The sequence below is a fragment of the Podarcis erhardii genome (assembly GCF_964252035.2).
Source record: "Podarcis erhardii genome assembly, chromosome: 9".
Lineage (NCBI taxonomy): Eukaryota > Metazoa > Chordata > Lepidosauria > Squamata > Lacertidae > Podarcis > Podarcis erhardii.
In genome coordinates, this window is record NC_138512.1 from 64686310 (window position 1) to 64700560 (window position 14251).

At 43.6% G+C, this 14251-nt stretch overlaps 1 protein-coding gene across 3 annotated transcripts in view; it reads left to right on the plus strand.

Moving 5' to 3' along the window:
- The window catches only part of FAM13A (family with sequence similarity 13 member A), a 132714-nt gene that overhangs the window by 71108 nt on the left and 47355 nt on the right, over positions 1 to 14251 (plus strand). For all 3 annotated transcript variants that reach the window (XM_081876714.1, XM_081876713.1, XM_081876715.1), the window contains one exon: positions 13024 to 13065. In XM_081876714.1, coding sequence (XP_081732840.1) covers positions 13024 to 13065 — 42 coding nt within the window. The remainder of the gene's footprint in view (positions 1 to 13023; positions 13066 to 14251) is intronic.

The window sequence follows — 14251 nt, forward strand, 5'->3', positions numbered from 1 at the left end:
CAACATTTATTAATCAGTCACCATTGCTAGGTTTATGAAATGTAAAAATAAATAAAGAATACTGTTATAGTGTGGTATCGTCTTATTAAATGCAGAGGTTCCTCGCTGGCATGAGAGGTGCACTCTGTACATGCTCATGTCTCCCCCCCCCCAAGACTCATGGTTACAAAAGATTTATTTTTATTTTTTTGCACAGTCCCACTGACCCCACGGGTCAATATCAACCGCTTTGAAGACCTCTGTTTTAGGGCAGAAACGTGTTTTTGATAAAAGCTGGAGAAGGAGTGTTGTCGTCTGCTAGTAAATGGGTATTTTAATGTATTTGCTTCTCTATTTCTGACTTGCTGAGGTGCCTTTACATGTCTTTTGTACTTCAGTCTTAGACACATATAATTTGTAAGTGAGCTCTCTCTTGAGTAGGCTTGTCCAGGATTGAAGTGCCCTAAACCAGTGTTTTTCAAGCACTGTTCCGCGGCACACCAGTGTGCTGCAAGATGTTGCCTGGTGCGCCGTGGGAAAAATTGAAAAATTCGAAAGATTTAAAAATAAAGTATTTTATAATTTTTCATATTTCTGTTTACTTACTGTTTCATAATAAAGTAATTATAAAATACTTTATTTGTGTTTATTTGATTCCTATTCAAGAGAATTACTTTATATATAGTCAATATAGGCACAGAGTTAATTTTTTTAACATTTTCTAATGGTGGTGTGCCTCGTGATTTTTTTTCATGAAACAAGTGTGCCTTTGCCCAAAAAAGGTTGAAAAACACTGCCCTAAACAGTACTTATTGTGATGCATCCTTAACAGTGAAAGGGGAGCAATGGGTTAGGAATGCTGCCTTGCTTTTTGAAATATCTGTGTAGAGTTTTCAGGGCAATGGTTTTATTTCAAAGTGCCTTGGGGAGAGTCAAAACGTTGCTTTTTATGATTTAACACAGGCCAGCAGCTTCTTCCCGTGTGGGGGGGGGACGAGTGAGTGACAGAGCATGCTTGCTCATGTCAAAATAGAATACGATAAAACTATTTTGAAGCTGGGTTTTTACAGACAAGCTGCCAGGTCTGTGAAGAGGGAAAGGTATAAATACCATTTCAAGCATTAACAGGATCGTAATAGTTTCTGAGTCCTCTTATGGTTGCCTATAAAAACTGTTTGTGCCATAAATAGTGTGGTTTAATCTAGCGTGCTGACTTCATCTAGAAAATAAAAGGAACTCCATTGCGATATTAATAATATTGCTTGCTTACATATATTTTCTGAGCCTACAGGAATTTTTGTCCTTACACTTAGAATAAAAAGCATCAAAACCTGCTGCCCAAACATCTTTCATTAATGCTGACTTGAGTAAACTTTGACAATTCTGCCCCTGTCAAGTATACCAACTCTGCTTTGCACCATAGTCACTCTCAAGAGAGCTCCGTCTTTGGTTCCAAGAATTGCTGCTCCACTCTTGTAACTGAACAGCTTTGGCTCATGAGAAACATCTGCCTCCCTTTAATCTCTTGGGGATCCTGAGCAGTGTAGCAGTTCATATCTCTCCATTGGAACACTCAACTGGAAATGTGTTCTCTAGGAAAATAGCATTCCTGTACTGAGAGATCTTGATGGTGCTTCATAACTTTGTCAATTAAATATTTAGCTTAGGGGCTATGTGTTCGAGAAGTTCGGTTTGCTGTATTGATTCGTAAAAATAATTCTAACAAAGGCCTCCTCAAAACAAATATTTCTGTTTTTCCTTATAATTTTATTTTTGCAGCTGATTTTCAGCAAGTACCCTGTTTAAACCGAGTAAGGGCTTGGTGGGTCCGTAAGTTGTTCAGAACTTAGAATTGTAAAGTTGGAAGGGACCTCCAGAGTCACCAAGTCCAATCCTCTGCAATACAGGAATATTTTGCCCACCATGTGCCTCAAACCCACAACCCTGAGATTAAGAGTCTCCTGCTTTACCAACTAAGCTATCCCGGCAGAACTAAACTTAGGCACAGATTTTGCTCCCTTGACTCAAGCCTTCTCACAAGTGGACTGTACCATTTCAGGCTATGGGTGGAAATTCACATCCCTTAATGCTCTTTCCATAACAAAATTCCCCTCCCCTTAAAATTTTTTCATCCTAGTATTTTCCTCTCATGTTCAGGGCTTTTCTTCGTGTGGAGGAGCATTAAAAAAAGCCTGAGAGTTGGAGATGGTACAGTCCACAGACACATGCTTTCCCTCTCATATCTCTCCTTTGGGTACAGGCAAGGAAACAAGTGAAGTTGCTATGGGCCATGAAATGAAAAGCTCTTTGGAGTGTGATCTTGACTCTTACCCCACCCCGAAAGAAAGTACCATTCTAGTTCTCACCGACCTTGACTAATTATTCCATTAGTCATGCACTCTGAACCACATGCATGGGCCTGGGCCAAATCCTGGGGGCTGTAAACATAAGCAGTCGTTTTTATGATGCCAACAGACTACTGTGTCAGCTCCTAAAGCTGAATTCTATTGCCATCATCATCTTCGTTAAACAGTGGGGCCTATTGTTAACTAATGTGTCAATAAAGAACTGGAGGAAGGGCCATAGCTCAAAGATTGCAAAATGTACCAGATTTAATCTCCAGGTAGGGGCTGCAGCCACCCAGGGTCTTTGTTTTGTACTGAGCTAGATGAAGGATGGTCTTGAATGTGGAAGCTGCAGTAGATCCAGGATGGAATATAATGCTCCCATTGTTTTAGCATTTCAGGATGCAAGTTTTGTCCCCATAGACCCTTCATGGTCAAGATGTAGCTCCTCCCTCCCATTGTTTGCTCAGATCTTGAAACCGAATACTTTTTTCTCACTCTGCCGGCTGTGTGTTGAGTCCACCTGACACGGAAGAGGCGTTATCATGGACTTTTCACACATTGGTGGGGTGGTCTCTTGCCTTGGCGCAAAGCTCTTCTGGAAAATGCCAGCACTGTGCAAAACCATGAGTGAGAAGTTGGTGCCTGTTCAGAGGCACTTGTAAGATAACTTGCAATAGCAGCTGATGGACAGAAAGCGGTTTTCGATGGAGAGGTAGTGAGAATGAGGTTCAAAAGGCAAGGCAACTGTTAATGGCAAGTGCGGAAGGAGTTGAAGTGTAAGTGGTTGGTCTTCTTGGTCTTCTAACTCAGTGTTGAACTGGCTGGCAACAGCTCTCAAGTTGAGGGCCGCAGACAGGGAGACTTCCCCAGTGTTGAAGGTTGAACCTGGCACCCTTTATGTGCCAAGTGTGTGGCGTTCACCAGCTCTGCGTGGTGATATCCAGAACTGAACCTGAAACCCTTAGCATGGGCCCTTCGCTGCTTAAGTCCTGCTTCTGCTGGGTTGCTTTTGTGAAAGTCTCTTCTAAAGATGGTGGTTGGTTGGTGGCAAGGGACTCTGTTTGAGGCAGAAAGGAAAAGCGGGGGGGGGGGGAACGACCCAATGCTTGGTGGATTAATAGCAGATTGCATAGTAATGCATTAACCTGTGAACATGTTGGCATACAGTTCTGCAAAGGGTACTGTCAGATGGCAATGGTGGTTGCTTGTGAGTAACCAGGCAGGACTCTGACTTGTCTTTTACAGGTTTTATTTAGGCGCAAAAACTATTTACAGTGCAGAACCACAAGTTCATGTCTGCCTCAATTGCTAGCAGAATCGGGGAGTGGTCGTTTCCGGGTCCTCCCCCAGCATAAGAGCTTCGTCACCCCCAGCCTTTTCCTTCCTTCTTTGCATTTTACACCTCTGTGCAAGGTGGGCGATGGAAGCGGCATGCTTCCCTCCTGGCCGGCTTGGCCAGGAGCGGTGCTGAGGCTCCCAGCAGCATCCTCTAACCCTTTCCCCTCCTTTACCCGGGAGGTATGGTGCTGGGACTGACGAGGTATTGTGCTGGGGCTCCCAGCAGCATCCTCTGGTCCCTTCCCCACTGGAGGTGTGGCTTTCCCCACCGCAGGAAGAGGAACTGCTTTTCAAGATTTTCAGAGGTTCCCTGTATCCCAACTGCCCCTCTGCCTCCCTTCCCTGTTCCGATGGCAGTCCCCTGACAGATCCCCTAGTCCAGGGATGTGGGATCCTTTTCACACCCACACAGGGTAGAGAGAGCAGTAAACAGAACTGCTGCCCTCCTACAGTAGGGTACAGTGGTGCCTCGCAAGACAAAATTAATTCGTTCTGCGAGTTGTTTCGTCTTGCGATTTTTTCGTCTTGCGGAGTGCGGATTCCCTGGGTATTAACGGTTGTAAGAAAAAGGAAACAAACTCGCAAGACGTTTCCGTCTTGCGAAGCAAGCCCATAGGGAAAATCGTCTTGCGAAGCAACTCAAAAAACGAAAAACCCTTTCGTCTTGCGCGTTTTTCGTCTTAAGAGGCATTCGTCTTGCGAGGTACCACTGTAGTTACTATGCACACTCAGACACATGCCTCTATCCTGCATCTGAGCAAGGAAAATCATGATCGGAGTTCAAACGCACATTCCAGCCATGCAGAAACATTCGGGGTGCAAAGCAGAACAAGTCCTGGGAAGACTTTTGAGGGCCAGGCAGGGAGTGGCCTGGAGTTGCCTTCCCCATTCTGTTCACCTGTTACTCACATGCAGAACAATCCCAGTTTAAAGCACAAGCTAGACTGCACTTCTTTGACTGGACACTGCATCCCTCTGCTAAATAAAACCCCAACCAATGAGCAGATGCAGACTCATAGAGGCTCCACACACAAGCAGGATTCCTTTGCAGCTGCTTGTGTGTTAAGGGTTATTTTGCAGACTGCCATATTCAGCGTTCAGGATTCAGAGGGTGGGGTAGCGCAGGACCGCTACTGCTTCAGACTGTGAGCGTTGAGTGTGGTGTGATGGTTTGTGCGTCGGGCTATGGCCTGGGAGACCAAGGCTCAAATTCCCACTCAGTAGCCATGACTCAGTGACCTTGGTCCAGTCTCTGTCCCCCAGCCTACCTTCCCTCATAGGGTTGTTGTGAGGATAAAATGGGAAGGGGAGAGACCACGTACACCACCCAGAGAAAAGGTGAGATATGAACATAGTAAATAAATAACTCTTCAGTAGGGCCATATCTGACTTTTAATTGCTCATTAACAAATTTATTGTGGCAATAAGCACTAAGCTCTCAGATACATCATAATAAATGTACCATAATATTGTGAGTGGGTGGTATTTATGAAGGCCTAGAACCAGGCTGGAGCCTTTCCTAGCCCTGACTAGGTCTGGGCAATATCTGGTTTTCAACTTTGTGATATATATCCCCAGGTAAACATCCCAGGTATCACTGATGTATCACAATGTCTGAAATAAGGATGGAGCTATGTAGAGGCATTGGCTGGCTTCATGGTTTTCCGCACATTGTGATTTTTTGCATAGCATGCACACATCATGATTTGCAATATATTGCCAGGTCGAAAATTACAAAACGGATATCATGATGTGGACTTCAAACCAGTTTTCAACAATATATCAATATATTGGCCATCCCTATCCCTGATTGGAGCTGCCAGGGGTTTGATCCTGGAACAGTTCTCATGCAAAGCATTTCATCTCCCCCTGAGCAATAGCCTATCCCCTCAAATTGCTTATGTGGTTGCTCTTCGTATGTATTGTAAGAAACTCACATTGTAATAAAAATATGGTTTCGAGAAGGCAAACTGAAGTCCTTTGTATTGCACTCCAAGCTTGAGATGGCCTAGGGCTGAAATCTCCAGTAGCATTATCCAGAAATACGCTTCTTGGTAGCAGAGGCCAAACTGACAGATGTGCTTAGACTGCGTACGTGACCAGGTGGCCTCTTTATGGGTACCTGCAAATTATTAAGTTGAGAGATAAACTGAAAATCTTCAGGCTCATTTTACTTCCAACATATTGATCATGGAGCTCAGTCTCTGACCTATGCTCCTGCCATTGAAGACATTAGCTGATGTATAATCAGCCTACCAGCATTTTAATTGCCCTCCCTGTTTGTGGAATGTTATCTGTATTGGGTATTGTGGGGCCACTCTTAACAGCTTGGCTGTTTATATTCATAACATAGGTAAGCCCAATGAGATAAGGTTGGTACTTTGGACCTCACCACCCATCCGGGGACCTCTTAACATGCCTTGTGGGTTAAGATTCATGATTTAAGCTGTACCACACAGTTGTCAAAGGGCAAAAGTGTTTATGTATGAGGGTGATAGACAGGCCATAATTCAATAAATAATTTGTGAATAGTACACTTTATTCACTATTTAGGGAACAAAATAGAGACTGCTTAATTACAAAACTCTCTAAATGGTATACATAATAAGATTATTGTTATAATCCATAAAATGGTTCAAAGCACGAGTATACATAACTTAATATTCAATAAAATACAGGTAAAATAAGTGAAACTTTGGAAACAGACATAAATAACTAAATTATATTACATTATATTATTTTAATTAAAGTGTCACTACTCACAAAAAAGAAATGGCAGGATTGATGCCCTAATTTTTAAAATACCATTCATCCCAAGCCTAGTTTAGTAGGTCACTTTGCTGAAAACAATGGGAAGTTTCTTTTTTCTTGTTTTAAAAAACAGTTCGATAAGGCTTTTCCTTATCAAATAGAAAGAAACAATACAAACTTGAAGCATACAACTGTGTGTGGTCACAGCAAATGTAAGAGCAATGGAAAATCTCCCACAAATACACCATCCGTAAGACAGAAACGCTAAATGAAGTTTATTTGCTTGTTTCAGTTGACTTGTTCAGAGGGAGGGAGTGATAAGGAAAACTGGGCATGTGGAAAGCCTTCCTTTCATCAGTCAACTGCTCTGAGAGACTCTTGTTCAGGTACTGCTACTTGATTTGTACAAACTGTGTAGATCCCAGAGGAGATTCCGGCTCTGCTATCCGGCGGGTAGCTTAAATTCCATTGGCTTCAGGAAGAGTCACTTTGCCTGCACACGACAACACATTCAAACATGTAGTACAGCCACAAATCCTTTTATTGGGAGAGTGGTTTGTTTTTAACATAGGGTCACGTTGACCAGAGGGCATAAACAGGGACACGTCACAAAAGATTCAGATTACTTGAGAGTTGGGGTAGTTTGGGCACGGTATCAAGTGTCCCAGCTTTTTGTCCTTGCTAGGCTGGCCAGTAGTGATGTATGGAAGTGAGAGCTGGACCATAAAGAAGGCTGATCGCCAAAGAATTGATGCTTTTGAATTATGGTGCTGGAGGAGGCTTTTGAGAGTCCCATGGACTGCAAGAAGTTCAAGCCTATCCATTCTGAAGGAAATCAGCCCTGAGTGCCCACTGGAAGGACAGATCCTGAAGCTGAGGCTCCAATACTTTGGCCACCTCATGAGAAGAGAAGACTCCCTGGAAAAGACCCTGATGTTGGGAAAGATTGAGGGCACAAGGAGAAGGGGACGACAGAGGACGAGATGGTTGGACAGTGTTCTCGAAGCTACCAGCATGAGTTTGACTAAGCTGTGGGAGACAGAAGTGCCTGGCGTGCTCTGGTCCATGGGGTCACAAAGAGTTGGCCACGACTGAACGACTAAACAACAAACAACAACAAGGCTGGCTTGAAGTCAAAGGGAGAGCCCTCCCAAAGCGGGGTTTTCAGACAGTGGCTCCAGCATCCTGTTTTGTTAGGGATCAGTTGCAGCCAATCCCAAGTGAGGTTTCCTGGCAAGCCTAGCTTGGCTCAGCTCCACTTGGGAGCCCCTGAGTGGGACTTCATTTCATGCCCAATTTAAAAGTCACCAAATACAAGGAGCAACCAGGACACCGTTCGAGGCTCCCAGTTATTGCTTTGCAGCTGCAGCATCACCTGCCCTCACCCCGTATCCCAGACGGCATCAGGTGTGGGGCAGGTGGGGAACCAGCCCCCTCCCAGGCCAGATTAGGCTCACAGGTTCCCCACGGCTGCCCTGTATCATGGAAACATTCGCCTTGTGCCTGGTGCTGGGATATATAGTTCCCGAGGCAGAATGCTTGGATGTCTTTTGCAGATGCAGAACCTTTGCTTTTCCGACTGCAAGAATGGCTCCGTAGCTTCTCCGCACTCGACCACGTTTTCCATAACAGTTCCTCCATGCATTCTGTTGGGGTTGCTTAGTAACCTCATTCTTACACTCCTTGTTATGCAACTTAACTTGTGTTTGGTCTGTATTAACATGCTACTGTTGACTTCAAAGGAAGGGTGCAGCCTTGGCTGGAGTACAGCATCAGTCATTCTCTCCACCTCTTCTTGACCCATTTTCTGTCTTACCCATCCAGGGAGTCTTGCCAGACTGCAGATAATAAACAGATGTGCCTCTTCCCAGTTGTCTGCCATCCTGTCCTCTCATTTTTAATCTTCAAGAAATAAAGCAGCAGAAGCTGGGCGGCTCTGTCCATGTAAACATGTTATTAAGAATGTAACATTAGGGTGAAAAGGAGGCAGTTTGCAGGTCTCCCCAGATGCAGTGTTTATCTTAAGCAGAATGCTTTACGGCATCTTTTAGATATTAAATGGAGATCAGCAGGCATTCCACTGAACCTTCAGTTTTTGGATAACCTATGCAACTGATACCGGTAGTTATCACAGGAACACAACCAGCTGATCTAGTGCCGGACAAGCCAAATAATCACAGAATCATAGAGTTGGAAGGGACCACGAGGGTCATCTAGTCCAACCCCCCTGCAAGATCTGTCGCCCAATATGGGAGTCGAACCCACAACCCTCCGATTAAGAGTCTTGTGCTCTACTGACTGAGCTGTATGGCAGCAGGTAAAAACATAGGGTTCCCTAGCTTGTAACGTCTTCCGAAGTGACTGGTAGTATTTCTGCATGCAAGGTAAGGCTGATTGGCTTGCTTGTTTCCATATTTTAAAAACATTATATCCCACCCGTTTGACCCTGAGGGTCATTTAATCTAACTCCCTGCAATGCAGGAACATCAAGGCTTAAAATAGCGTCAAATAGTGCCTGAAACTCACTCAACAGGTGCTAGGCAAGTTGAGAAGGAAAGAAAGTGTAAGGAAGTCAGTGCTACTCTTCAATAGGCCAGTTGTTTATCCCTGCCTTAGAAACATGTAGTTGGAAAGAACGTCACAGGTCACCAATGCCCTCTTTATGAAGCAAGAGTGCTGTGTCATGTAAAATGCATAATTGCTGACGTCTGATAATGCTTCTTCACCTCGCACAGTCAAATTAAAGCACCACTGCTTTAAAATTGTCACTTTTGCTCAAATCCTCATGATATCCTGGACTTGTTTGGAAAAAATGCTCCCCACGACTTCCTGCAGAGGCCAAGTCCTTGCTATCTATTTACAAAAGAGATTGGCTTGCCAAGCTGAACCTGAATGATAAGGAGGAAAACAGATCCGACACTATGTAGTTTGCAGTGGGGTTAAGCCAAAATCAACAAACCTCTCCGTTAACCTGAGATGCCTGTACATAACCTGAGATGCCTGCACAGCTAAAAAACACACACCTGTTTTGGGTTTTCCCCACTCCTCCTTTCTGAAGCAGAAACAACCTAGGGTTTCTGGCAAGATTCATGCACCTGCTGGCAGATTCAGGTTCCACAGTTAAAGTTGATTTGCTGCTCTTGAGCTACAAACCTATCCCACCCCCAATGTGACTTTTGAGGATAAGGAACGTGATGGGACAATCCCTTGCTTGATGCAGCATTCTTCGGTCTTCCTGCAAACAAATCAGAACAAATGTTTAATAAGCAGTTACCTGGAAGGGACTGCATAATCCTGCTTCACCTTAAAAGGTGAACAGGTTTATTGTTTGCCTCTTGTGGACTTGAGTCCACTTCATCAAATGCTGAAGTGCAATCCAAATGCTGAAATGTAATCCTTGTCAGGTTACATCTATTTTTTCCCCAAAAAAATTTAAAATTGATTTTCCAAAAATTTTAAACAAACAAACATAGATCTTAACTGTACTTAACCCAATCTTAGTAACATTGTTAAGTGACTTCCTCAAATCCCCCTGGCTGAATTTCAGTGTATATCATTGTAACAGTTTTCCAAAACAGATTTCTCATAAAATTAATTTAATCACTTAACATCTTTCTTTCTTTTCATTTTAACTTTAAACATATTATTCTATAACATCACATATTTAAATCCTAAGCCTATCTGTTATTTGCAAGTTTTTCCAATTAAGTTATCTTAGCATATTTAACTAAATAGTCTTTAAATTTCATCCATTCTTCCTGGTACTCCTCCTCCTTCTGTTTGTGGATTCTTCCAGTAAGGTCGGCTGGCTCCGAAAAGTCCATCATCTTCATCTGCCGTTCCTCCCCTGTTGGGACTTCTTGAGTTGTCAGGTTACATCTAGGCTTGGTTTATACATGCCGCAGAATGAATGTTGAAGCGCCGAGACAGTAGACTGATGCTGCTGTTACTTCAGGCTGCAGGAGAATGATCACATTCTGAAATCTCCTCTTTTCATTTTAAAATTTCAACTGATTTTTAAACTTATTACATTGTTGTGTTGCTTGCACACTGCTTGGGGACAGTTGCAACTAAGTGGTATGTAAGTGGTTTATAAACATATACCGTATTTCCCCCTGTATAACACACCCCCATTTATAAGATGAGCCCTATTTTGGGGGACTCCAATTTAAGAAAATGGGGGGAGATGGCCCAGAGTTGTTGAGCTTTTTTTGGGGGGGGGGAATCACGGGTGCAACCAATCACCCATCCCCCCATGCATGTATAAGACGACCCCCAATTTTGAACATTATTTTGCAGTAAGAAAACGTCGGTTTATACATGGAAAAGTACGGCAAATATAAAAAATAGAAATTGAGCACAAACAGAAAAGTAGCATGCCTGGCAATCAGACTCTGATTGGGACGTTTCTCTCTTGATATGCTTGTCCCCTGTTGCATAAAGACTTTTATATTTTTAATCTGGAGGAATATCCCAAACTGGGATTTCCCCAGATTTTTGCGGCCTGATGTGCTGCAGTCCCTTTTGCCACCCCATCCGAAACTTGTTCTTCTGCATGCATGGACTTAGCATGCAACTTTGATTTTTTTACTTTAGTTCAAATTGCTCTGGAAGTTGTTTTTCTGCAGGGTTCTTCTATCTGAGGTCAAAGCAGAATGCCATTAAATATAGTTCAGCAACCAAAACAGCTTGATTATATTTTAAGTACCCAAATATTTGGCGAGGGTGACATGGCCTTTCAACTTCTGAACAGGCACATGTCACTTCCCTGGCAAGTCCCTTTGCAAACATTTGCTCTGACCCTCCAAAGGTCTTTGTAGATTGGCTAGATTAATTCATCGGGGAGGGAAAGTCCATGTTTAACTTCTCCAAACTTAAGAAGAGTGTTTCTTGTTTAGGGCAGGAGGGAGTCATTGTCAGTTGGGTTGTAGCAGTGGGGAACTGAACACCATATAGAGGCAAAATAGCTAAGGGCTTGAGACAAGGAGTCTATCATTAACCTGGGTTCACTGAGAGAAACCGGTAAAGGGATATTGATGATGCAAGGTGTACTGGATTGTGTGTGTGTGTGTGTGTGTGTGTGCGTGTGTGCCTTGTGACTCTTCCACAGTGTTTGTTTCTGACAGGCCCACAAGAAGAAAAGTTGTCGAACCACACTTTAAGTAACAGATGTGTAATGATTCAAAACAAAAGGGCAAAAGGCAATCGTTGTTGCATCCCCATTATCTAGTCCAATACTTTTGGAAAATGATGGAAAGGTGTGAGGGAAGGTTAAAGAGAAATCTCTTCTCCTTACTCTCCACCCCATAACCATTTAGTGTGTGGGTGTTTGTTTTTACAAACGACATTCATAATTGGAGACCACGGTTATTTCATTATCAAAGCTGGCTTTTTCTTTCTATAAATTAGCATTGGTGAACCCATTTATTGGCTTTCAAACTCTGGGTTATCAAAGAGTCCAAGATATTGTCAAGACTCCTACGCAAATTGGGAACGGGATGCCTAAAAGATTTCCCAGCCTCTTACATAACTAGTTGGTCGCTATGCTTTGCAGGAGATGCACTCTTGCAGATAACCATTTCACCACCACAAGGTCCATTCTGTATGGTGCAGGATTCATGCCTTTAGTGTGGCAACACCTACACATTGAAACTCCCTTCCGTTACATAACAGAGAAACGGTGTCTCTATTGTCATATGGCAGTTGCTCCAGCGCCATCTTCATTTTTGTTTCTTTCTCCCGCATCTTTTCCAGCTTTGCAATATCATTTTTTAGGTGTGGTCTTGGAGACACAGTATTCCAAGTGTGGTCACACCATGTAGAAGCTTACAGTGGTACCTCGGGTTAAGTACTTAATTCATTCCGGAGGTCCATTCTTAACCTAAAACTGTGCTTAACCTGAAGCACCACTTTAGCTAATGGGGCCTCCTGCTGCCGCCGTGCCGCCGGAGCACAATTTCTGTTCTCATCCTGAAGCAAAGTTCTTAACCCGAGGTACTATTTCTGGGTTAGCAGAGTCTGTAACCTGAAGCGTATGTAACCTGAAGCATATGTAACCCGAGGTACCACTGTACTTTACCACTTGTATACATTTAATTTTGATGGCATGGTTTTGAAACCAGCATTTTACATTGGTTTTTCTCCCCCTCCGTCCCCCCTCCCCCTTTTTTTTTAGTAAGAGAAATTGTAACCTTCTTTAGAAGCCAATTGTTCATTTGTGGAACCACAGAAAGCCCCTGGTCCTCCCCGCCACCTCCCAGTCCTGGTTATGCTTATAGCGGATCATTGCAACGTTGCTATAGAAATAGCCCTTGAAGTCTTGCACAGCTGCTCAGGCTCCTGAAAGCTCAGCAGTTTTATCTAGTTCTGCCTTGGTGAGCACTAGCAAAACGACTTGGGGTTTTGTAACCTTGAAGAATGTAATTTAACACCCCCCCCCCACTCCCCTGAAAGCCTCTGTCTCTGGCAGTGCAGCAAAACCTGCCTATCAGCACAGCTTCTTTTCCAGCCTCTGCTACTCAGATCTCAGTGGTTCAGTATGAATTAGCTTGCAAATGAAGGGCAGAAACTTGCATGCTAATGACAAATATGTTGTCTTCTTTTTCAGCTCTCAAGAGGATGAAAGGCCCATCTCACCGTTCTACCTAAGGTATTACGTACTTCTATTTGCTTGTCTCCACTATGTTTCAGCTTTGTAAGAAACTGCTGCGGATGGGAGACAGTTATTAGTATTTTCTGCAGTATTTTTACAGTGTGCTCAAACGGACATGTCCTTCCTTAGCCAACGAGCGGAATCAGCTGTTCTGCATCCTGGCCAGGTGCAACAAAGCTCTTTTTCACACAACACATAATTAAGTGTGGAAATCACTGCCACAAAGAAGTGCCGCAGTCTGCATGTATTCAGTGAAAACATGGAGAGAGAAGTGGTTTCATACATATTGACCCCACCCACTGAAAGCAGCATGGTCAGACAGACACATAAACATTGCGACAGCGGTGACTGGGGCCCAGTCACACTGGTAGGCCAGTAGGCTGGGAGACCAACAGCAGGGGGAGCCAGAGCTAATAACAAAAGTCTCTATGGCTTTTCCTGATTTCTGCACATTGGTTTCTCAATCTCAGAATGCCAGGGATTTGTTGCTTATTTTAGCCAGGAGATGTTTAGGGATTTTTCTTCTTCTTTTAAATATTATAGTGGATATCGTTTGGGAAGGGCTGTGGCAAAGTGATAGGGCATCTGCTTTGCACAAGATCTCCAGCAACTCCAAGTAGGAGAGACCCCTGTCCAAAACTTTGGAAAGCCTCTTGCAGTCATTGTAGACAATAATGCACTCCTGGTTTGACTTCGTTTCCCACATTTCTGTGATTATATAAGGAGATGCCTGTGCAAATGCTTCATGTCACACATAGAAACAAATGGAGTTCTGGAGGTCTTCGGGTTTTGAAAGTTGTTTTCCAGGCTTGCTTTTATCATTCCTGGAATATTGGAATACAGGAAAAGCATCTAGGGCATAATCTCCTGATGGGACTACTCGGTGAGCAGGTCTTGGAAGCGCATTGGTGGTGTGCCCCATTTAAATCAGTATCTTGTTAATTAAAGCAAAGCAATAATCTAGCTTTGCGACATAATTCCCTGTTGCACAGCTTGTTTCTTTTTGTGACTTCGCTTAGCATCATAATGCACCCCTGATTACATTTGGCAGCTCGTTTCTTTAAAAAGAAAGGAAGCAAGAAAGAAAGAATGGCTGCTCAGTGTCACACACCAGAAATGCGTGGTTTGCCAAGAGGAGTTAATTTGGCAGGGAAGATGGCCACAAGCTGGCCAACGGCGGGTG